At 30.8% G+C, this 27,433-nt stretch overlaps 1 protein-coding gene across 1 annotated transcript; it reads right to left on the reverse strand.

Moving 5' to 3' along the window:
- Positions 1 to 8,909: 8,909 nt before the first annotated feature.
- Positions 8,910 to 26,968, reverse strand: LOC111620497 (protein-L-isoaspartate O-methyltransferase domain-containing protein 1-like). The gene is made up of 4 exons (XM_023362418.1): positions 26,624 to 26,968; positions 19,385 to 19,659; positions 15,336 to 15,456; positions 8,910 to 10,727 (listed from the first exon to the last, which is right to left on the reverse strand). The coding sequence occupies exons 1-4, from the start codon at positions 26,928 to 26,930 to the stop codon at positions 9,820 to 9,822; spliced, it is 1,611 nt and encodes a 536-aa protein (XP_023218186.1). The 5' UTR covers positions 26,931 to 26,968; the 3' UTR covers positions 8,910 to 9,819.
- Positions 26,969 to 27,433: the final 465 nt, after the last annotated feature.

Below are 27,433 nucleotides of genomic sequence, written 5' to 3' on the forward strand. Positions count from 1 at the left end.
ACAAATTAAACTGTTTTAAAGTATCTATAGAATGTTTAATAGGTAGAAATATAGATCCATATGACGCGATTGGGGCGGTAAGATTTACCCTCCGAATGAAGGGGTGGTGACCCCCCTCTGTGCGAACAATAAATGTCTAATGAACCATACCCCTACGTGCGACCCTTCCCGAGATATCTCACGAAGGGTCACGCATAGGGTATGGTTCCTTTGACTGTATTGTTCGCACAGGGGGACTACAGTTTGGGGGAGTCACTACCCCTTCATTCGGAGGGTAAATCTTACCATTGGGACTTTAACGGATCTGTAGAGCGTATTGATAGGAACAAAAAAGTCAAAGGAAAACCATGCCTCATGGAAATTTGTAAAGAATGCCCACTAGGGGTGTCCTGGGCTACTAGTTAATATATAATAAATATGTAATATATGTATATTACATATACATACAGCAGAGCATCGATTATCCGACTCAATTGGGGACCCAGGCAGGTTGGTCAGATAACTAAAAAATCTGAATGAAAAGAATGAAAAAAATACATTATTAGTATAGTATATTAGTATATCCCATGTAATTAGTATATCGCTATTAACCAACTTTGTGTTGAATTTTCATCAATGTTAAGCCTAACAAATTCTTAAAAAAATAATAACGTCGCTATTGTATTGTTAAAAATTATTTTATTGCTTACAAAACAAACAACCACTCATAATTAGAAAATTAAGTCTCGTTTAATTAAATACTGGCCTCCCTTCAATGGTCAAGCCAGTATTGCCAGCTAAAACATGCAAAAATTAAACAAAAATAATAATAAAGTAGCCAAGACATAGCCAAATATTGTAGTGCCACATCACTAGCGGACATTTGAAATTTGCTGACTAGAACGATCAGTTAACCAATGTGACGGTTAATCGGGGGTCAGATAATCGATGCTCTACTGTATTATTATACATATATATACACGTATTGCATTTTTATTAGTCAAGTTGTTTTTCCATTTGTGGAACACTAAAGAATCTATCCAATGTCAATTGTTTTTCTCTCTTCTTCAGGATTTTTTGGAAGTGATTAATAGCATTGTCATTGTAGAGTTCCCCAAGCCTATTAACTGCAACCTGGCTTGGATGCCATTCTAAGACTGTTGTTCTGACATTCTCCCACTTCTTCAAAAGATCTTTAATAGAAGATGTCGACATTGATCCTCTTTTGTCTTCCTCTTTTTCAGTATTCTTCTTCATTCAAGAGTTCTTGGAGTTCTTCCATCATCAGACCAGTTTCAGGTTCCATTATGAACTCTTCAATGTCATCTTCATTCATCTCCAATCCCAGATCTCTAGCAGTTATCACAATTTCATCCATAATTTCAGGGACACAGCTTTCTCCAAGCAGAATTCAACTGTCATCGAGTGACTTCTAACCATGCCTTTTGAATGAACTGTGTAGCTTCAAGAATATCAAATTTTTCTTTCCAAAACGTTTTTAATGTCATTGTTGAGAAGAACTGGCATGCTTCAAAACACCGATGAAACAGTGCTCGAATGTACAATTTCTTGAAACCTGCAATAACCTCTTGATCCATTGGTTGAATCAACGAAGTGGTATTCAGAGGCAGAAACTGAACTTTCAGCAAGGGAAAGTCTTCCAGCAAATTATCTTCAAGATCTTTTGGGTGTCCTGGTGCATTGTCCAATAGCAACAGTGCTTTCAATGGCAATTCATTGGTCTGAAGGTAATCCTTGATGCTTGGAGCACAAACTTCAAACAGCCATTCTTTGAAAAGAGACCCTGCATGACCCTTGCCCTTTTATTTGATGATCTCCATATCACTGGCAGTCTTTCTTTAATTATAAAATTTTTTTGAATGCTCTAGGGTTCTCAGAGTGATAGACAAGAAGTGGGATAAGCTTCATATCACCACTAGCATTAGCTTCCAAATGTAACGTCAATTGGCCTTTCATGAGTTTATGCTCAGGAATATTTTTTCATCTTTCATGATGTAGGTATGGTTTGGTTTGGTTTGGTTTGGCATGCACTTCCAAAATAAACCAGTTTCATCACAATTGAAAATTGTTGTGGACAATATCCTTTTTTAATGAATTCTTCAAATTTGAGACAGAACTTCTCAGCTTCTTCTTTATCTGCACTAGCAAACTCACCATGAATTAGCATATTAACCATGTGCTAATTCATGGTGAGTTTGCTAGTGCAGATAAGTTTGCATGTGAGTTTGCTAGTGCAGAGTTTGCATGCCAGATCTCCTTCTAAACTTTGCAAATCATACAGTGGTAGCCTTGAATTCTATCTCTTCATGACAAATATGGAGTTTGTTTCTTCAGNATGTCAATTGGCCTTTCATGAGTTTATGCTCAGGAATATTTTTTCATCTTTCATGATGTAGGTATGGTTTGGTTTGGTTTGGTTTGGCATGCACTTCCAAAATAAACCAGTTTCATCACAATTGAAAATTTGTTGTGGACAGTATCCTTCTTTTTTAATGAATTCTTCAAATTTGAGACAGAACTTCTCAGCTTCTTCTTTATCTGCACTAACAAACTCACCATGAATTAGCATATTAACCATGTGCTAATTCATGGTGAGTTTGCTAGTGCAGATAAGTTTGCATGTGAGTTTGCTAGTGCAGAGTTTGCATGCCAGATCTCCTTCTAAACTTTGCAAACCATCCAGTTGGTAGCCTTGAATTCTATCTCATCATGACAAATATGGAGTAAACAAACTCCATATTTCTCCATATAAAGTCCATATTCTTCAGTTCTTCAAAAATTTCCCTAGCTTTCTCTTGAATGATAGTCATACTAGTTACATCTCTTTTCATTTCCCCCCCTTTTTTTTTAATCAAAATTAAAAGCAATCTCCATTTTTTCATGGATGGCAATCTTTGTTTCTCAGATGTGATTTTTGTTACTCCTTTAGCTCCTTGAGTCTTCTTGATTATATCTTTCTTAGCTAAGATTGTGCCTACTGTAGACCTGTTCAAGCCATATCAAGCCATACTTCCTGACAACATCAGCAGGGTCCAGATCATCGCATAGACAAATGTCTAGGGTCCAGTCAAACTCTATTTTGAAAAGATTTGTAAATAAGATAGTTTACTTTTCTGTTGGACAACTGTATAATACTGGTAAAACTGGTAAAATATTATATTATTTAAATATTAACCAAAAACGTTAAATTAAACAAGTAAAACGGCAAAACTGTATCTAGGACACGACTATGTCTCGAAGACACTACTAAGCGGAATCACTTTGATGCTCAAAGCAGATCTCGTTCTCATTCTCCAATCTTCTTTGGTATCGCTGCTTTTGGGTGCAATCATTCAAATTTCGCCAGCCACGACCACGAGGTCATCCATGATGCATTTTGGGTAAAATTAACCTATCCAATTTCGAAATTTCTCTCCGTTGCAACCTATTGGCCCGGGTTGAATTTTTGTCGATGCCTAATGAAAATTTCCCATTTTTGAAAAAATAATCGTGGCTATTGTATCGTTTGAAATTATTTTTTTTATTTTGCGCGAACAATATACAGTTTAACCCAATTATAACGTTATCAGATGTAACGACAACCCCAATATAACGTCAAATTTTTATCAGTTCTACGATTTTACTATACTAGATAATGTTAAAAAAACCTACTTGTAACAACATAAAACCCTGTTTTAATGTCATATTTGAAGCACTCCCAAATTTACAAAATTAGATTACAAATTGTATTTAACAAAGAAAATACTACATGTTGTCCTAGGATCAGAGTTCACTTCTTAGAACGACTGTGGGTGGTACTCTCACCACCTGACTTTGGTTTGCCTGTTTGTAGAGAGAGTCGCCATTTTGTATTTTACTTTGACTCGGTTCTCGGGCCCCTGAATATCTACAAGTCTGGTTTTTTTTATGCACGCATGATTTGGGCACTTAATACTCTGTGCCAAATTTCAACTCTTGACATGTACTCCTTCCTACCTCTAAGCTGGTAACACAGCAGGCATACGATTTTATAAACAAGACATAGTCTTGTTGACAATTAATATTTTAAGATAATATTGTTATTGTATAACAACTTTTGTTAGACATTTAATAAAATAAATTTCAATTTTTTAAATTTACAAACAAACTTCAAACTTTTCTAGAAAAACTAAACTTTATCGTTGTGTATTGAATATTTTTTATTAATAAAAATTTAAGATTTGTTTTAGTTTTTCACATTATTTAGTTTAGTTTTATTTATTATTTTATATTTTTTGTGTGCTCTATTTCTTGTGAGAGGGGAAGGGGGCCTGGTAAGAAGAAAATGTCTAGGGCCCTGAACATCAGACATTTTCTGCCCACTGTCTACCTTGGCTATTAAACTCACCTTTAAAAAATAAAAACAGATGCAAAACTTAACAAGTGCTCAACAGTCTTGCAAAGACTATAAAAAGTTATTTGTCAGGAAGGTAAACAAAAAGCTGGAATTACAATGGAGAGTTTCAAAGTTTGGAGGAATATTATCTGATCAGTATTGGGTTGAGCATCAATGGCAACATCTCCCACACACTGAAAAATTTTGAATTGTTATCTGGAGACAATGGAAAACCAATCGGTATTCATTATTTTACATCTTTTTTTTTTGTGTTTGTTCTGTGAAGTGTTCATTGTCTAAATATAAAAATCTTTTGCGAAAGTGTTCATTGTCTGATTTGTTCACAGTCTGAACTGTTTGTTAACCGATCACCTACTGTATCTTGCTTTGTGGGTTGCTGTTGCTGATCTAACTCTGTAACTCCTTATGTATTAAGTAGTGATATAAGTAGGATGGAAGTAGATAAGCTCTTCGAATTAGTGCAGCAATGGCATTGTTAATATATACTAGTGGCTGAAAGGATGTGTTGGGTATTGTGTAAGAATATAAACTAAATTTATGATGCATACCATAGCTAATGCCTGTGAGAGTTCTATAAATTAGTAAATCCAGAAAACTAATCTTGTTGTCTTTTTCATTTTCTATAGTAAAATTAAATTATAGTAATTAGTTTCTCATAATTAGTTCTGCTAAAATCACTGATAGTGGAGAACTCATGGGTACACCTTGTTTCTAAATTTGGCTATTAAAGTAAAAGTAATTATCTTCTGTTATTCATAATAGTGCATCATATATTTCTAATACTTATTGCACAGACTGTTTTTTCAGCAACATGGTATTAGCTAGCAAAGCTGCTAATACTGCTTCAAAGTAGGGTACTGATGGATAGATACAACATCAATTTTGTAGAAACATATTGGATGGCAACATGCATAATATTTTGCTGATTGCTGCTTTTGCTTCCACAGCTGAAGAAACTACCAGCTCTGATGGTGGAATTAGGGGTTTAAAGAACTCTGTTAATGCTCTTTCTAAAAAATACATGGGGTTGGTATGTTTGTTTACCAAAGGGCATAATGGCCAATCCTGGTTACGCTCCAACTGGCTTTTGTTTTGAAGAAAAGCCTTAGGCATGTGATGTTGGAGGGTGAGTCAAGGGGACCAGTAAGCATTGATGATGAACAGGGTTGTGAAATGATTTTTCTTGTTTTTCTTAATACAGAAGGCATTGGATCTGAGGTAAATAAAGTCAACCCAGATTGCAACAGAAATTGATTTGCTCAGGCTAGAAAATCATTTTTCCATAATGCAAACCTTTTTTCTTATCCATAATCAGTAACTTTAAATCATCTCTCCTAAAAAACTGCTTCATTAACCCAAAGTCATTGTTGACAGTTTTATGTCTCATATGAAAGCATGCCAAATGTATATTGGTTATATATAAGCTAGTTTCATAGTTCCATGTTCGACCTCCGATTTTCTTGTGAACAAATGCTTACCATAGCCATAACTGGTGGTATTAAATGGCTTAATCCAGTTTTTAGTGGTGGAATATACTTGGGACCACATTTGAGTACTTGATGTATCAGCTCCGGAATACAATATTGGAATAGTTGTAGTAATGGATCTTCTCAGGTTTTAATCTTGTAAAGCATTTGATGGAATGAGAAAGCACTGGAGTTTTCTGTTTATTTTATCCTTCATAAACTTAACACTATTAGAGGTGATGATGTTGATTTTAGCAAGTTGTTCATATAGCATTAATGGATTTCATTCTTTAGTAAAATTAATATGTGCATGATAAAAGTAATATCTCCATTGATGCCATTTCTTTTTTTTTTTTTTCATGAATGGATCTATTTAAGAACTTCTTCAACTTTGATATTAAAGATTGAATACATCTTGGATAAGAGCTGCAATTCAACAAAATATATTTTGATGTTATACCATTCCTGTGACATTGTAAGAGGAATTCTAATTGAATACATTCCTTATCTTTTAAGACAGCGATTCCCAACCTGTGGTACGCGTACCCCTAGGGGTACGCGATAGGTTGTTTAGGGGTACAGAAAAAAGTTAGTTATTATGGCAGAAAAAAATAATATATTATGTATCACAAACGTATTAAAAATTATTAGATAAAAAATGTTCTTTGCTACAATCACAACTTTTTATACATTTTTTCTTTTAGGTTTTTTTTCCTTTAATTTAAAGTTACAATATGTAAAATTAACAATACGGTTACTCACTAAATTTCTTAAATGAGGGGTACAATCTAGAGATATGACTTGTCACGGGGTACAATCTAGAGATATGATATGTCACGGGGTACGCTAATGAAAAAAGGTTGGGAACCACTGTTTTAAGAGATTGAAAAAAACACTTTCGTGCAGTTTCCATGAAGTATAAAAATGATTAGACTGCCATGCCAACACATTATCCATTAAAACAAGGAATAACTACTGTCTATCAGCGTTAAACAGTTATCATCATCAACACAAGCACATTCAACATTCAGGCAAAGAACATAACTTTGGAACATAAAAAATTTTAATGTTTCAAAGTTATGATGTAACAAATTGAAAATATTTGTTACATTATAAAATTTCTTGAATGAGTGGCTCTAACCAAAGCTGAAAATGATTTCTTTCAAGAATATATTGTAATTATCTTTTCTTAGTTTTGTTTCATTATATTTTAGATACATCAGAATATGGATTCAATTCAGTTATTTGCTGTTCTAGCTATTGGAGAAATTGGAAAACATATGTAAGTCTTTAAAATATATATTACACTATAAGAATTTTTAAATATCTTTTGTATTATCAACTAATTCATTTATAGGCCTATATATCATTCTATAGGTTTAGTATTACATTAATACTTTTTACCTTTCATTAGAAACAATGATATAAAATAAAGTTTTATAATTTGAGATTCAAATGTATTAACAGAAGATGATTGTTTATATTTGCTATGATTTAAATAGATCATTAAATTGCTTGTTAATATAAACATGATTACTTTTTCAAAAGTAAAAATGGCCTATAAAGTTAAAGTATGTTATTAAAAGATCTTGGTTGCTTGCTGTTCTCTTTACTATATGTATTTTCTTAGCATAAAATTGTCATTGAGAACAAATCATACAGGAACACTTTTAGTGGAAAAAGGTTGGCTTATTGCTAGGAAAGGATATGCATTTCAGGCTTAATGCCCCTCTTCAGTCCTATTATAACAGATTTATCGGCAAAATTATTACAGAGTTACAGAGTTACAGATTTACTGACTGTATTGAAATATTTAGGATACGTGTGTTCCTGTGTGATTTGTTCTCAACAGCAACCTTATGCTAAGAAAATACATATGTTATTAAAGTTTTAAGTTGAATACTCTACTGTTTAACTGAACAGCAGAAACTAGAGCAGGTTACCAGCCCACTGCCAGTGGAGTCTCCAAGGGGTGCAGGAAAATTAATTCAATAGAACTATTTTCTGTGCTGCAGAAAAGCAGCACAGAAGGTGCGGCAAGGCCAGTCAAAATAGCAGTAATGTGCGGCATGGCCAACAACAGCACCATCAAGTATGTAACAACAGTAAAACAGACCATGCTGTTAGGCTTATGCCGAGGATGGAAGGGCACTAGCAAACTAAGAGCCAATTGGTGACAAGGGAACAGCCAAGCAATGCACAAAGGATATTAGAACAGTACAAATGAAACAACAGAGACTTGAAGGCTTTAATCACCAGAAAAAACTTAGAATGAGAGCCTAGGTGTTAATAAACCCGCATGCTAGTCTTCCTTATGGAGACAATAATGATAAAATGGACCACATGGTTAGGCTTAGACCGAGGGAGGAAGGGACTCTAACTATGAACTAAGAAACAAATGACAACAAGGAAACAGCCACAATATGCACCAAGGAGTCAAAAGAGCAGTATGTACCAAATAACAGCCTGGGTGGCTAAAAACACTAGAAAAACATATAAAACAAGAGTCAGGTAAATGTTGACCCGCACACTAGGCCCCCTTGTGGAGACATGGATTGATGGTGTGCCAGATGCTTTGATTGCAAAGAATATTATGAGTATGCATGGACAAAGTCAGCATAAATGTGTTCAAAAGGCCCCAATGAGTGTGGAAGAAGCAAGAGAAGTATGTTTGGATTGAGCAGTGTGGAGGCAGCTCATTCACTGCCAACCCGAAAGGGCAAGGGCGTGAATATATGTATATGTACATTATGTAATGTATCTATTGTTTAATGCCAATAGACAGTAGTTATTTCTTGTTTTAACAGATATGATGATGGCATGGTGATCTAGTCATTTTTATAAGCAACACAAAATGTGTAGATATATTTTTGGTATTCCTTCAAGTAAAAAGATAAATGGAATTGCTAACATTGCATATTTGGCATACATTGCTTTACAGCATTGTTCATTTCCAACCAAAAAGTATTTTGTCCAAAATTGCTACAATAATTTTTTTAGAAATATAATCTATTATAAATATTGTGATTTTCTCATGCTTTAATAAACAAAATAAATTAAGATGGAAGTAAAATACTATTTAATAAATTTTATTCCATTTACCAGGTCTATAAAGATACATATTTAACAGACATGTCATTGACAGTCTCAAACTTTCCATGTGAAAATTAAAATAAAAGCATTTTTCTATATCTATTGAGTAGTGTCTGGTTAGCATCAAGCATATCAACATTCCACCTTTCTCTCATTATTAATTTTTGTCGTTTTCATAAACATATATTATAACAAAACATGGTATTTGATATTTGAAATACAATTTTCCATGAATGTCCATCCTTGAGACATAATAAATTTTTTTTAAAACAATGAACTTACATCACTTACTATAATGGATTTATAGAAACAAAGACAATAAATATACAGTTTTGACTTTTTAGAGCAATTGAATGTATCAACTTTATTTAAAAGATAAGTTTCACTCTATTCTAGATTCTTATTGATAAAATAAAAAGATACAAATAAATTCTTTATGGTGTTTACATAGTTATGAGTCAGTAAAATATATCTTTTGAAATTATTTTATGAGATGTAAATTACATTTGACATTTATATATTTTTGTGTTTATCTTTTGTACAAAGTAAAGAAACTAAACAGTTAAATGAATGCAGGCTACCAAAAAATAAAATTAAATTAAAAAAAAGCCTTTTCAAAACTATAAATTCCAATGTGTATTTTAACAAAATTACATTTTTCTTTTTAGTTTAAGAATTTGAAGAAACTAAATCAAATGAAATTTATATAAAAACAAAGAAGCAACAAAACAAAAAAGAAAAAACCTCTTGTTTAGACAACATTCAATTGTTGGTTTGAGTTTCTCAACATAGAAAATATAACTTTTGGTTCTGCTTTTTGTTAATGTGGATCCATCGGAAGAAATATTTGTACAAGGGGGATGGATGTAAATTTTTCTCAAAGTTTTATTGTAGAGCTCTATGATAGTTAAGATAAAATTTCAAAGTTAATGGAAGTGGAAGGGCATTTATTTTCTCTCTCATGAACATGGTGTAATTTCCTTGTTCTTTTTCTTCTTCCTGATGCTCTTCTTCCTCTGTTTTGTTTTCTTCGTTGTCAGAATCACTTTCTAGATCATCAAAGGCCACTCGCTTCCAGATGACTGATGTATTTCGTTTTTTTAAACTCCGTGTATTTCTCCTTCCATCACTAGAATGTGCAGCTTCTGAAGGTGTGTCTTCATCTTCCATGCAGCGTTTTCTATCCTGTGGTTCTCTGCATTTAGATTTATGATCACTTTGGTCATCACTGGGTTCAAGGTCATCATCCACTTCCATTTCTTGTAAATCTTTTTCTTTTTGTGAGGAACTACATTTTTCTGAATCAACAGCATGCTTTTTTCCATTGTTTCCACCAGTGAGATGATTATTTCTTAGACCGTTGCCTTCTTTTAATTGGGAGGAATTACCAGTACTTGAATCATTGATAGTTGATGGTGTATCATTTTCCATGGCAGCAGCCAGAGCATCAAAACTGGAAGCAGGAGAGGTTCCCATTACTTCTCTTAATTCGGGATCTTGACTCATTACATGTTCAACTACTGCTGATGTGTAAGATGGATGACTGTCAGAACTGACATCAGGGGGACTGTCGTCTACTGCATCACCCTGAGCACCTCCATTAGTGCTTTCATTATCACTTTCGTCGAAAATAGGAATGACTATGCGACGGATACGATGTCTAGATTTCTTTTTCTTTGGATGTCTTCTTTTTCTTTCTTTTACTAATGGATGTTCTGTATCCACAATACATCTTAACAGTACTCTAATGCAAGAACGACAAATTTCTTGTAGAGACAAAGGTTGAGAATCGGCTGTAAAGATATTTATAATAAATTTAATCACATTATATACTTAAAAAACATAATTATAAAGGATGAGAAGATTTAACAATATAAAATCAATATTTTATATTTACATACATGCAAAAATTTAAATGCAGTTTTAAAAAATATAGTAGATATTTTAAGTAGCCTACTTTTAAAACTTATTTATGATAATATAGAAAAATTTTTGTTGTTAATTTTCACATCACCACCTATTATCAAATTATTACTATTAAAAAATTTTTTAAATTGTCAGTATTAATGAATATTTTTCTTTTAAATATTATATGCAACTATATTGCTTGCTTACTTACCAAACTTTTATCTTAGCTTTGAGCTAGCAACTTTAGCATTTGATATTTCAGATTTTGTTTTGTACTTTAATAATTTTTGAAATTTAATTTTCTGTTTAAAAATCTTAATAATTTTATAGTTTCTTATTCAAAGTGCAGATAGAACTTTTGAGTTTCTAATTAGATCCATTTTGGGTTAATACTTTGAAATTTTACTATCTAATTTATATAATAAACCTTTTCCTATGTTATTGGATATATGCATCACAAACAAAAAAAACATAAGATAAATTGCAAAACACATTAAGAAGTAATAACAGTAAAATGTCTTAAGAAAATGGTCAAATTATTCCTGAAGCTATGAATGCAGTTTCAAAACTACATCTGAAATTATAGCCATTTAGATTGTCAGAATTCTTGATGTTAAGTGTATACCAAGTGTACAGTACTTCATGTGTAGTCAAAATAACAACAAACAGCAAAATCTGTAAGAAATTCATAGCAGTACAAACATGAACAATTTTAAAGATATATGTATATAAAATATTAACATGTTCTAAAATTTCTCAGAGATGCTAGTTATTTCAAAATTAGACTATTCAACTATTTCAAAATTAAAGTATAAACTTTAATTTTGAAATAGTTGATACTTACCAAGAAAATGGAATCAAGCATAAAACACAGTCATTAGAGAATAAAAATAAAAGCTTTTCATTAAACTTTTTCCTTTAAAGTCATTGCAAAATAGGTGATAATATTTTCATTGATGAGGCAATGTAAGATTTTTCCATTTGCATGACTATAACCAAACCAGTGTAATCAAATTAATTATAGTTTGATTTTGACTGCTTGTGGAATTATAATAGGCTATCAACATTTCTATAATTTATCAATTAATATCACATTATCTCAGATAAACTCAGTTTAAATATTTGATAATTGTAATAAAAAATTATGAACCAATTGCTAATTTTCCAAAGCAATGGATAGATTGACAATGAAGTAGAAAAATCTCTGTTCTTCTGAGAGAAAATCTCTTTCTTTTCAGATGCTTTTCTAAACATATCAATAGTTTAAGCATAATCAGTTTATTTTCTTTTATTTTAATAAAACAATTATATGCATTACTTTTAATTCACTTCTTATTTTCTCATTTGATTGTTAACTTTACAAAAGATTTATAATACTTGGTCTTGTAATATCATATTCTTATTTATAGAACTTGAAATGTCCATAAGCAAAAAGATTCAAAAATGTCTAAAATATGAATAGCTGAAAACTAAAATTTTAGCATTTAAGCCACACATTCATTTCAGAATTGAATTAGAAAGCTGGAAATTTGCAGCTAATTTTGTTTGTCATCACTTAATTTGAAAATTATATATTGTCAACAAATTGCCATTTACCATTAAATGTGTGAGATAAGCAGGTTAATCTGGTACTGACCACTTAATCTGCACAGGCTGATAAAGCCCGATCTCAGAGTCGTTTGGATGGCTAGGAGGGCAAAACGAGTGGGGAATGCGTCGGTAAGTCAACAGGTTTCCTCGGATGGACAGGAGATAGGTTTAACAAATAACAAAATAAAGGTTTATTCTATAACTAAAGTTAATTTACAGGAGTATACATAAGGAAGTTACAGACTTAATGCTTAAATTTGGATAACACAAATTATCTATAATGGCGATCTAACTAGTCACTATGCCGCGGCAGAGAGTTTACAAAGGCTCTAGAGTGAGAGAGTTATATTGGCGGTCAGGTATACCTTATGTTGGATGACGGTATGCGACGATCATTCTGGACTATGGTAGCTGGCTGGCTGGCTGTCACAGGCTTATGTCTTCTACCGGCTTCTCCTCGGACAGGAGACACCGTACTCAGACCTTCCAGATGATCACGCGGAGGGACGATCGCCCTGAACTTCCCATGATGATCGTTTTTACATGATCGCCGTTGGCACTGAGCCAACAGGTCATTCACTCGTTATGACGACTAATTAGCATGTGCACATTGACTAATTAACAAATGGACGATGACTTGTCTTTCTTCCTTCCTACCTTGTGGATGTGTAAAATTTGACATCCTCTCTATTTCCGTTATAACTTGCGATAAATTATTTTTTCATCCTCTAATGTAAAAATATGTTAAACTCAAAAATTTACACCCTGAAACCCTTGGGCTCACAAATGCTGAAATGGCTGATCTATGTACAGCGGTGCCTTGTACTTTGAACTTAATTTATTCCAGGAGGTCATTCAAACTTTGAATTGTTCAAAGTCAGGAAAGTGAATTAATTCATTCCTTCGATCTTGATAAACTTATAATGTGTGACAATTACATTCTAATAATAAATTAAAACTTGAAAACAATAAATAAATTACATAAAAAATCATAAAAATAATATGAAAATTGTCTTTACAGGTTGCACACCATTGACTTGTCATCTTAAACATAGTTTCCAGATTACCACTTGTATCACTTTCACATTTTACAATAAGTTCCTTTCTAATTTCAATTATCAATACTACTACCTTCCTTTTAGATTTTGTTACTTCCACACTCTTGGATTTCATAGTTAATTAGTAAAGGTTATATTGAGTTGAACAGAAATTTTTTGCCTATTTTTATAAGCTGTTATTATTTAATATAGTTGTGTGATTTAATTGTAATAGTCATGAAATTTAACACATTATTGTTAACAAGAGATTGTATTCTTTGTTTAGAAGCTTATTTTAAAATTTTGACTTCATATTTTGTTTGAATAAAATCAAATCGAAATGCCTTCAGATAAAAAGCATATCCAGCATGCTATTCTCTATGAATTTCAGAAAGGATATAACACCATACAAACAATAAAAAAGGTTTGTAAAGTGTATGGGGAAGATGCTCCTAAGGTTCAAATATAAAAATGTGGTTTAAAAAGTTACATTTGGGAAATTTTCAACTAATGGATAAACAGTGTATGGGGAATTCAATAATGTCAACAAAGAAAAATTGCAGGAAGAAATTGTTAAAAATTGACGAAAAACACAATACAGGTAACCCCCATATAACACAGTACTTCTGTAGCACGGATTCACTCTAACATGGTTCGAGATTTGGGAACATCCCCCATATAACACGGTGGTTTTATAGCACGGGTTCACTCTAACACAGTTCGGAAATTGGGTAAAACCCTTGTATAACATGAAATGTAATAAAGGGTGCATTCTTTTATACTTCCGCGTAACTCCATGCGAGCATTATAATTGTTTTCATGGCTACTTTGTATGCTATTTCAACAAATAATCAATTTAATGGCTAAATTTTACAATTGGGACCCTTCTTTTGCCACTAAAAGTTCGTTTAAGAATTATAGATTCCTCCATGCGATACTATCAATAGTGCGGGCACCGCCATTTTTCTTTCACTGTCGTTCCTAAATGCCTACAAATAGCAGCACACTCCCATTGCAGAGCGACCGCTATTAACGAATGCACCCACAAACTGTTACCAGTTGATGATGCTCATGCTGAGATCATCATATAAAATGAATAATCCTCTGGTAAAATATTTACTTAAATAATAAATAAGTACTTTACCTATGAAAAAAATGAATAATAAATCTGATTTAAATAAGGATTTAACAACATGTTTTTTAATTTTTGGAACCTAACCCCCCTTTTCGCACTAGTTCTTTGTTTCGTATAACACGGCAATTTTTTGGAACGTAACTCCCATGTTATATGGGGGTTACCTGTATATATAACCAAATGTACCAAAAATAAAGCAAAAGAAATTACTGAAAACATATGAGCATAATGCAAAAAAGAGATGACTTGCATTTACAGTTCAAGTGCATATTTTTTCAGTGCATGTACAGTTTGAATTCTGAAGCAATGTTTGAAATCTGAAGGAAACTTTAGTCAAATTTAGCATTTGAACTCTGAAGGGTTTGAAGTTAAGAGTCATACTGTATCTATTAAATATTAACATAGAAGTCTCTTTCCAGTAATTATTATTATATTAATTACCTTTATATAATTACAATAGAATAAAAATCTGAATTTCTAATAATAATAATAATAATAATAATTGAGATCATAACTCATAAAACATTGAGAAAAATTACACTTAATTGAAGCTATTTCGACATACTTGTGTACTATAATACTGTTAGTAAAATTTATTTTATCAAAATAAATAATTTATTTTATTAGAATTTCAATTCTTTAACATTTCTGTTATATTGATGATAATAGGAATTCTAATCTCAGAGGATTTTGGATAGAGTATATGAAATAAATAATAACTTTTTACTTACGTAATCTAACACTATTTGATAGTGCTTCTTGTGGAACTGGTTTTACAAGCGATGCAAATGAAACAGGAAGAAGATTTTTTATATCCCATGTTGTTTCACCTGTTCTTGTTATTTGAAGAAGCTATGAAAAGTGAATTATATTTTAAAACATAACTTTAATAAATTAAAACCCTAATAAGTATATATTTTTTACCAACTTAAAATAAACCTTAAAATTAAATTATATATTTGTATAATAGAATCTTCTTTGAATTGTAAAAATTATTAAAATTCACTGGTTATGCATTTTTTTTTTTTACATAAACAATTTTAATTAAAAATAGCTTACACTATGTACCATATAACTGTACAACTACATCAAAGCACCAAAAATATCAGTGAATCAATTACAGATCAGATCCTTGGAAAATTTATGGATGGACTATATTGGATGTTTAGGTTTCTTGCTATCCAGCAGCCTCATTATGTACCTGATTAAAGGCATGATGAGCTTGTTAAAAGCTTCTTCATGCCTGTTTGGCAGAATGAATTTAAAAAATGTAAAAAAAAATTACTTATTACAATATTATAATGCAGTCATTATTTTGTTTTATTCTATTCAGGTATGTCATTGCTATTCTAAAAATGTAACATATTTCTAATTAAGAATGTTATGACAGTGAATTAATATACTCCAAATACCTTTAAAATGCAGTCTATTTTAAAAACTTCTCGAACGTTTTCGGTCAGATTAACAGACCTTCTTCAGGATCGAACTAATAGAATTTAAATTTGCCAAATGGAAATTCCAAAACGTTCTATAAACTTCTATAATCTTCTCATATTCAATTGCACATGTCCATTTTTATAATTGTAACGCCGCCGCTTTCCATGCTGATGCTATTTTGTTTGATTCTCGAAAATTTATATTTTGCCCTTTTTCTTTGTATTTGTAAATGTGCCAGGCTTCTGCATATTTTAGATGTCTTCTATTTTCAACTTTTTTTATGACATCTGCCTTGCTCCATTTGATTTCAATCTCTGTCGGATCTGCAATTGCATAATTAGCCAAAGCTGTGATTGGTTGTTTAAAACTTATATTCCTTTCGTGCTCTTTCAATCTTTCATTTAACGATCTCTTTGTGGCTCTTATATAATATATCTCCTTTTTCAGCCTCTTATCATGCAACGGTATTCTGTACACACCTGGAACCAGCCTCCTGTACTGGTGTTTTGTCATTTCTTAGCATTTGGAATATTGTCACGTTTCTCTTATACGATATTTTCTTGTTGCTTTCTATTCCTATTTTTCTGTATATGTTACTTAACGGTGCTCTGTATTCCATTACAGTGAACTCCTTTTTCTCTCTCTTATCTTTATTCTTATTGCCTCCTTTTTCTGCTTGTATTAAGGCTTTTACTTTATTTTGTTTAAGTCTTATATCTCTTGCTAGCTTTGCGATGTATTCCAGCTCTTTACGTGTGTCATGAACCTTGCTACAATGAGTGTATGCTCTTTTAATCAGTGCTCTAAATGCTGCTAGTTTGTAGCTTGTTGGGTCATGAGAGGACCGTGGTATCAAATCCAGAATGTACATCTTTCTATATACTTTTGTAGCGATTTGCCCTTCTTCTTCTATTTCGACTTCTATATCTAAGAAATGTATCCTTTTATGATTTTGCTGCTCTAGTTCTAATTCCAGGCCATAAGTATTGCTGTTTATATCTCTAATAAATTGGCATATGTCTTCTTATTCATATTTTCATATCATATTTTCTTTTCATTCTTTCACTTTCCTTTATTCTTGCTTTTTTTTGTTTCATTTTCCAAGAAATTCAGTAAGAACAATAGAAGGAGAAAAAGCCCTGAAGGAAAAGCGGGAGCGAGTTAAGCACTTTTAAGATAGATACTGAGGGGACTAGATGTGTTGAGAAGAAACTCTTGGTCGTTTTCAGCAGATGACAAAAGCGTGAGGAAGTGGTGTTCAAGTTAGGAATACATACAGATACAATTTTCGAAGTGTCTTTGAGGCGTTTTCAGAGAGAACATCCCAAAATCAGTGGTGATATTCAGTGGGTTCGCACAGGTTCGGCCGAACCCATTGTTAACATTTTCAAAGTTTTCCGAACCCGTTGTTAAACACACACAACATTTCTCAGTGATTTTGTTTCTTTTAAAAAATATATTAAAATATACATATTATACTCTGTAACACTACTAAACTAGAGCCTTATACCCTGTTCACCTAGTGCAACCTCCATCGACAGTTTCAATCTAGACTAAAACGAGGTTCAATTGCAATTGACTTGAGAGTTCTTGAAACTAGATCCAGTCATAAGAGAGATCCCACAATCCCATGCACGCAAGAAAATACAAGATGGCTGCGGAGCACGTGTCGGGCTATCAACAGCGAAATAAGAAAGATATTGTATTTCGAGAGATGATGAAATCTGTCTATTATTATAATAATATCTAACGATAAAATAAATGATTTAGAAAAGTTTTTCTTGTTTAACTGCTTTCCCTATGACTTTTTCTGATTAAAAAAAAGCCAATTTTTATGTTTATAAAATATTTTGAATGAAAAATATTCAAATATGTACAAAATAAACCATTTTGAACACTTTTTTATTATTTATCAAAAAAAATATAGTTCTGGCATAAACAATGTTAAATTTTAACTGACTTAATTTTGCGAACGCATCTTTTTTACTTATATGGATATCTTAAGGTCAGTTTTTGCACTAATGTTGCTAATGTACCATTTGAGCAAAAAAAAAATTGTTAAGGAAAAATTTTCTGTTAGCGAACCCTTTGTTAAATACAGTAGAGCATTAATTATCCGACCCCCAATTAACCGTCACATTGGTTAACCGACTGTTCTAGTTGGCAAATTTCAAATGTCCACTAGTGATGTGGCATTAAAATATTTGTCTATATCTTAGCTACTTTAATATTATTTTTGTTAAATATTTGCATGTTTTAGCTGGCATCAACGGCTCGACCATTGAAGGGAGGCCAATATTTAATTACACGAGACTTAATTTTCTAATTATGAGTGGTTGTTTGTTTTGTGAGCAATAAAATAATTTAAAAATAATTTTTAACGATACAATAGCGACGATTATTATTTTTAAAAAAAAATTTGTTAGGCTAAACATCGATGAAAATTCAACACAAAGTTGGTTAATAGCGATATACTAATAAACTAATTACAAATAATATCCTAATTACAAATAATATACTGTACTAATATCCTAATATACTATACTAATAATGTATTATTTTCCTTCTTTTCGGTTATCCGATTTTTCAGTTATCCGACCAACCTGAGTCCCCAATTGAGTCGGATAATCGATGCTCTACTGTATTTCGAATATCACCACTGCCCAAAATCACAGAGAAGTTCAGAGAGAGAGAGAGAGAGAACATTAACTGAAACAAAGAAAGTTGGATCTGATCAATGTGCAAAGGGAACATTCAAGACAATTGGGTACCCCTGTCCTAGATCTCTTCTTCCTTCCTCTATCTGTACATATATCATATTATTTTAGTCATAAGTAGGTTGAGATTAGCATAAGGACGTGACCCGTGCTTGTAAAGTACCGAAACTGTTACATTTGTTATTTCCAGGACATATGGTTTGTGACAGAGCCAGTTTTATACCATGAGGTTCTGTATATAGTTGTATTGCAAGTAACGGGAATTACAAAGGACTTGTCTTGGAGTTGGAACCTGCTAAATTTTTGTTCAAGATATAAAATAAAGTTGTTTTTTTGCTTTTTGAAAATTATACCTCGTATATTTCTCATTTCAATACAAACAATACCTCAACTGTTTAAACAATATACTTCTCACAACCCCCTCAATCCCTTAAAGTGTACATGTAATTAATGGATGATGGATGATCCATAAATATGGAAAGAATGAATATCATTTTATAATTAATTAATTAAAATTGTACAGAAACGTCTATTGTTTAAAACACTTCATAAATCATGATTTCATTTTGAAAACAATTCATAAATTTTCTATACTGTTTTAATAAAGTAATTTTCAAAATGTTTACCTGATCATTTAATGGCATCACTAAAATTCCACCAACTTTAATGAGATTTTTCATGTAATTTTCATGTTCAGCTGGACAAGAGGCACCACAGTAGACACGATCATATTGTCGGTTAGTACTGTCCAACAGCAGACAGTTGCCAACAACAAATTTTGGTTCACAGAATTCATAACCATCAATTGCTAATGATTCAGTATTGAATTCATGCAACTTTTCTTGAGCATAGAGTACAACATCATGGTGAATTTCAATACCATGGTTAATGCCATAAGGACCTATCAAAGTTAACAAAATATTCATAACAGACATTTTATATGAAAATACACATATATATTCAAAATCTATATCACCATAATTTTGTGTAGATAACCCACAAATTATCAATTTTTGAAAGATACTTTGAAAGAAGGTGCAAGTTACGTATGTGATGGGGCAAGTTATATGCTAATTTTAAATTCCAATTGTGAATTGAAGTTGATTCACATTATAATTATTTTCTATTTAACTTTTTCTTAGTTTATTTTATTATTATGACTGAACTAAAAATAAAAAAATAAATTCTATTTATTATTTTTACACTATTTTTACAATTTATATATTTGGGACAGATCAAACACCTACAATTGAATTCTGTAGGTGGTGAATTTCTCACTAGCTTTCTCTGATAAGACTAAATATCATATACACAAGGGGTCTTCAAATGCACATTAGTGAAGACAATATACAAGTGTATGCTTATGTGTGCATACCACTGTACTAAGCTATTGTCTTTGCTAACATGTGCTCAGACTGAAAGTTATTTAATATTTTAAATTTTATACAAAATTTTATACAGTTAGTTTAATTAATGTAAAAGATTTATATGTTACAGTATTTAAAAAAAAAAAACAAACAGATGTCATGTGTTCTTTAGTTTTGATTTCTTTATTGTTTTGAATTAAATTTAATAATTATTAAATGAAATTATTAAATTTAATTCAAGAATTATTGTAATTGTTAGTTAATGTTGTTATAATATAGCAGTCTAACCTTTAGAAAAAATTATTTAATATTAATTATTAATAATTAGCCAAACTATAGTCTAAATTAGTCTAGTATGTTTCAACACAAGAAAAACTTTCTCCACTCACTTATTATTTGGTATTAATTTTACTTAATGTCAATGTTATTATAACAGCAGGTTATTGTAACAATGAGTACTCACAAAATGCAATAAAATAGATTAAACTGAGGAGTTAGTTTAGTACCAATTGGCATATTTAAATTTTAAAACATGTTGCGACTTTAAATACATTATGTTAGGCAAAATTATGAATTTGAGAGAACTCCTAATGATTTAATGTCAATAAAATTTGTTTTCAAAATATTTTGACAAATCAGTTTTTAAAGCAAAAAGTCTCCTACATTATTTATCTGTAAAATAACTCTCATGTTTTTTACTTAGCAATGTTTTAAAACATAAAGCTGCTTTTAATTTATTACCTCCTTCTTTAAAAGTAAATATATAAATAATATCTAGCTTAATTTTTAATATTTAAAATTTTAATCATAATTACGGAAAATTCTTTGCAACAATCTCCTATCTCCCATATGTTTATCTACTTATTAATCTTATTTAAAGTAAGAAATGTTTATGACAATGGATTTCCTCCCTCACATTAAAAATATAACAATGAAAACCTTGAACAAATATTAAACTACAAAAGAAAAATAATGTAATGTAAAATTTACATAAAAGCTAAAAAGTACAATAAGTTAAACATTAAATGAAAGACAAGACTAAAGAATTAGATAATAACCTTTTACTAGCATTTTTAAAACAATAAAAATCAACATGGAGTGAATATTCAAAATCATCAATATTTTGTGAAAAGTGATAGAAATAAGATCTTTGAAATATTGATAATCTAAAAAAAGGTGTATAGGTTATTCTCACTTATTGCAGTTTCAATTATTACTGTGTTTTTCCTGGCAATATTTCCTTGTATATACAAGTAGTGGACTAACAATAAGTATTTGCATTTAATAATTTCATAAATAAAAAAAAGTGAAATGTTGTTTGTAGCATTTTCATACTGTTGTATCTGCATAAAATATTTATAAAAATGTTTATGTTTGGATTTGTGGTGTCATAAATTTTTTCTTCTTTTCTTCAAGAAAAATATGTTTATTTTTATTTTATACTTTCCTACAAACCCATTCTATCATGTGTATAGAAAACTTTGCAAAAGTCCATAAATTTATTTTGAATGACTATGAAAGTTCATTTTATTAACAAAATGACATCACTGTCTAATGACCATTTCACCAATGAAAACAACATATTGTTGGTGCACAAGAATAGTGACACAACTCAAAAATTTCCAATTTAGAGTTTATTGTAGAAATGTATAGCAAACTCTCCATATTTTTATGTGGAAGGACGAACACTAATATTTATTTCCAAAATAGATTTGAAAATTTTAAAAATCCAAGATCATGACAAAGCCTTGCAGGAAACAAGAAACTTTTAAGTGGCTGTTCTGGAAGAACTATTTTTTTGAGTTGTGTCATTATTCTTGTGCACCAATGATATTTAACTTCACATTCAGTTATTTCCATTTTGAAAATAGTAAAACAATTTAATTATTAATTTGTATAAATTTAAGAGCACATGATTAAAATAACATTAAACTAACTAAAACTGGCTAAGTGGTGTGTTAACTTTAAATTAAGTGAATTAAATTGAGTGAAAGGAATTAATTAATTAAGTAAGTAAGTAATTAATTTTATCACTTCCAACATAAAACCTAATATTTTGAATATTTTGAAAGAATTTTAAAAATCTTATTTCTCATCTACATTCAATATTTCTTTAAAATATATCACTTTAGATTGTTACAGGTTGCACTACTAAAAATTAATTTTTTAATCATTTGAGAGAGATTTTTTAATAAATTCAGGTACTGTTTTTAAATCTATACACTTGTTAAATTTTTAAATAGAGAAACTATTCTAATCTCAGCACCGAGGTGAAATCTACACTACACTATCCGGAACCTGTAACCGGTGCGTGAGACGTATATGTTACTGGCCAAACCCGATTTCAGGCCAAACTAGTTTATCCTATGCATATCAGGATATACTAGTTTAGCCCAGGACAATCTAGTTTGGCCTAAGTACTTTAGGCTTAACTAGTTTGACCTAGACCGAACTGATTTATGTACTACAAATAGGTGCCAGTGTAAAAAAGAAATTTGTGTAATTCGAAATGCCACCACAGTACACCCGGTGGTTAAAGTGTATCTAGGTAACCCCAGTGGCGGTGCTTCAATTAGGTTGGTTTGGTTAGGTTAACTACATTTTTAGTACACGTTTCCTTTTTTTTTCTTTTGTTCAAGAACTACCGTGAATCAATAATTAGTGACGTTAAACAATGGGCGGCCTGCTGGCGGCTCCCCTCCGGGAGGAGTCTGCCAGGAGCACGAACAGTCCGAAGTGCCGCCATTGCGGTTACTAGGTACACTTTAACTTACTCTGTAAAATTAATAAAAGATTAAATATTTTATATGTTACACTAAGAAACACAAACAAGTTCATTTTTAATTTTAGTTTAATTTTAAAACTTGTTTTTATTATTTTGTTTGAATTTTTGAAAATATTTTTGAAAGTTAATTACCTTTAAAAGTGCATGGCTTAATAAAAAAAATACAAACTGATAAGTACTGATTAGCTTATTTTTATTTTATAGTTTTGTACAAGTGTTGTGCCACTTCTAATCAATACTGTTTTTTATAATTAAGTAGACTATGTTTGAATAGATATTGTTCATCTAATTGATTGCCTTTTAATTTTATTTTAACCATTTATATACTTGAATAATAATTCTAAATCAGTTCGGCCTAAGTCAAACTAGTTAAGCCTAAAGTATTTAGGCCAAACTAGATTGTCCTGGGCTAAACTAGCATATCCTGACATGCATAGGATAAACCCGTTTGGCCTAGGACAAACTAGTTTGGCCTGAAATTGGGTTAGGCCTGTAACATATGTATTTTATATAATCAGTTTATTTATTTTTGAAATTTATATATTTATATTTAAAATATAATGTATATTTGCTGTATGTTCCAATTTATGAGTTTGAATATGTATTCAAACCCATGTGTTCAATTTCCAATATTTCATTAGGCCCATAAGTGGCAAAGCAGTTTCGTTCCCTGGGAGTTTGGTTGTGGGTTTGTGCCTCATCTGGACAGGCTGGCCACATGGAGTTTTCTGGGTTTTTTCCAAGTCTGTAACGCCTGAATAAGGGCCAGCTACCCTTAAAAAGACCTCCCAGAAGGCATCCTCTAGGCAGATCACCCAAGTGCTGCATTGCCATAACTTAATTTCATTTCTTGTGATACTGAAGATGAATGCAAACAAAGCCTAAAATATTAGTATGTGGTTAAGGTTCTGGGTTTTAAGAAAGTATATAAATAAAAGGATAAATTTTCTGAAAAGTCATGAGAAAACAAGATAAAATTTAATGACATTGCAAATCTAAACAAAAACATGTCTACAAGGTCTCACATAGATAGAACACTGCCACAAACAAACACACTTAGAAAAATTTCCCTTTTATTTATAAGATATACATATATAAATATGGTTAATTATTGTAAAAAAAAATCATTTTGGAATTTTGGAAATTTAAATCTTGTATATGAATAAATAGCAAAACTTATATTGGGTTGTTCGGAAAGTAATTTCGTTTTTTTTCCGTGGAAAAAAAACACAATATTTTTATAATAAATAAATATTTTGTTGAATTATTTATTGACCATTTTGGTCAAATATTTGTTGTCATCGTTTCTGGTAGTAGCATGATTTCACATTCATGAAAGTTTTGATCGTTGCTTACAAAAAACTGATCCAAGTGATTTTTGACATTGTCATTTCAAGTAAATGTCTTACAGTTAAAAAAATTGTATAGACCGGAACAAGTAATAATCTGAGTGTGCTCGATCTGGCGAGCATGGTTTGTGTGATAGCACATCCCATCTAAGTTATAACAGTTTCTGACGCGTTACCAAACTTGTGTGAAATTTGACATTATTATGGTAAAACACTATGCCTGTTTTGTTGATCAATTCTGGCCACCTTTTCTGTTGGATGATATTACTCAATTTGTTTACTCGATGGCAGGACACTTTCGAATCAATTGTTAAATTGTCTGGTAAAAGCTCCAAAAAACAATTTTCTTAAAAACCCACTAAAGAGAGCATCTTTCTCTTTGAGAACATGTGGAACCCATATATAAAGCTTTGAAATGAAACCAATTTGTTTCAAGTAATCATAAATAGTTCAATTTGACAAATTTAATCTCTTAGTGATTTCACGTGTTGTTATTCAGCAGTTTGCTTCAATCACTACCTTTATTTTGTTTTTATTGGCTTCAACTAGCCATCCAGAACATGGTGCATCTTCAATATTGAAATTGCCAGAACAAAATTTTGCAAACCAGTTTTGGCACTGTCGTCCTGTCAATACATCTTCCCCATACACGTCACACAATTTTTTTCTCGCTTGAACAGCATTCTTACCTTTTCGGTAATAAAAGAGCAAAATATGCCGAAAATGCTGCTTTCGATCTTCCATATTTGATGGGATACAAAAAATAAACAATTGCACAAAATCTAACAAAATTTTTTACAAATAAGCCTTAAAATGCTAGCTGTCAAAATACGTAATGATAATACGGTTTAGAATGAAAATGGCGGGAAAAATATGACTAATTCATCTAGTGGTAAAAAAAATGAAATTACTTTCCGAACAACCTAATATTTTATCCAAGTATCTTAGGTAAGAAAGAACAGGTATTTAACTTAAAACTTTAATTAAAACTATCTTCTTGAATTACTGGAGCTAATCAAACAAATCAATAATCTTTAAACACCAGCAACATAAATTTAATGAAAATTTCAAACGTTTTTTGTTTTATCTAAGGCCTACTTCAGATTTTTAACTGTTTTTAAAGGAACTTCTGATAAATACAAAATTATACTCTTAAAATATCAGGAAAGGCATTCTTTCAAAATCATTATATAAAACAGCAAAAGTTATTTCTTTTTTTGAAGAAAGCTTAATTCAATAATTTATGCATACAATAAATCTATCAGATGATTAATAAGGAGGAAAGGATTTGATTAGAAGTTTACATGGATTTGATTAAAAGTTAGATTATTTAACTTAGTTGATTAAAAAATATATATAAAAAATAATAATAATCAACTAAGAAAGAGAAAAAGAGAGAAAAAGAACATACTTGATTAAATGTTTTTTCAATGATTGAAAAATAATTCTAACAGCCTTCAAAGCAAAACAAGATGTACTGTACATAAAGTCTGGTAACACTTTCCCTAATAATATATTGCACAAAGACTATAGGTGATATCACTTTCATATGTATATTATTTTGAATAGAAATTCTGAAAGTTTGTTTCACATCACAAAGATTCAATGTAGGAACTGTATGTGACTTAGCAGATGACCATACAATAATTGAATCCTTGCCATATCATTCTAAGTAATGAGTTTATAAAAGATTGGTTTGGAGCCCCAGGAAATTGCTTTATTTGCCCATTGGATAATGTGCCACTGTGTATACTGTGTTATGAGAAATTCAAATGTGATCTAAAAATAGCGTGTTGATCCTACAATAATACTCATTCATGACAATTTATTCCTGATCTTAACTTTCTTAAAATTTAGTTTGTAAGTTATTGTATTCCTCTTTATATAGATTAAATTAAAATAAATATAAAATATAAACTAGAAGCACTGATGATATTTAATTAATCTGAGAAAAAAAAAATCTTTAATAAACAGATTTAAAATATTTTTAAAATTATAACAAACAATATCTGATTTTGATGATGATAATTTAAATGTAAAAAATTAGAAATGAAATGAAAAAGAATGCAATAAATTAGGGATAAAGTTTATTAACACATTTTATTAACACATCATATTAAATACGGTATATAAAAAACAAAGAATTCATTGAAGAATCTGTTTTTAAAGGAACTATAAATTAAAATTCAATTGTCATAATTTATAAATCAGAGTTTCAGATTCTTTAATTTTGATTTTCAAACAAAGAGAAAAAAGGACATTTATTTTTAAAATTGCAAATATAAAGTATTATAAATTTATAAATATAAATTATATACAAATGAAGTTTATTTTAATTAATAAATTTTAATATTTTCATTTTACCTAATATAAGGCCAGCCATAGTGTTCAAATATCCAGTTCCACTACCTAAGTTAAGAAATGATAAGCCTGGTTCTAGCTTTAAGCGTTCCATCACTTCAGCATAAATACATGGTGCTGATAGATGTAAATTTCCATGCTTCCACGCTAAGTCCTTGTATGCATTCTCCTTACAGCCATCAGCATAATAGTTTGCTCGATCAACAGCTCGGAAAACACTTTCTACAAGTTCTGACTTAATGTATTCTGCTTCCATCAAATTATCAACCAATTCATCATTATCCTCACCAGCACTAACTGCACCACCCATGTTGCTGTCTATACAGCTGTAAATAATAAATTCTTGTTAAAGTTAATAATTTAATACTGTGTCTTAATATACATAATTATTTAAAATTTATACATATTACATATAAAATTATAATTTTTTTACTATTGAACACAAGACTGTGTTATTATTAAAACGCTTGGCGTTTATCCACTTTATTCAGTTGATACGGGCACTTTTACACGTTTCGGGCATATAGCCCCTCATCAGTCAACATTAAAAATGCAATGACACTCGTACAGCACAAGTTATTATTCACTGCTGTTAGGATAAGTTGATAACATTGATAACATAAACCAAAGTTGATAAATATATATGCAGAATCCTTTCTAATGATTACTGAATATATTTGTTGGTTTCTCACAACATTTCATTTGCACATAACAGAATCAGATAAACTTCACTTAGCATATTATCAAGTGTTTTAATAATAACACAGTCTTGTGTTCAATAGTAAATAAATACGAAAACACGGTTTCAAAAAA

The sequence above is a fragment of the Centruroides sculpturatus genome, unplaced genomic scaffold (assembly GCF_000671375.1).
Source record: "Centruroides sculpturatus isolate CEXI.00-Female unplaced genomic scaffold, Cexi_2.0 scaffold28, whole genome shotgun sequence".
Lineage (NCBI taxonomy): Eukaryota > Metazoa > Arthropoda > Arachnida > Scorpiones > Buthidae > Centruroides > Centruroides sculpturatus.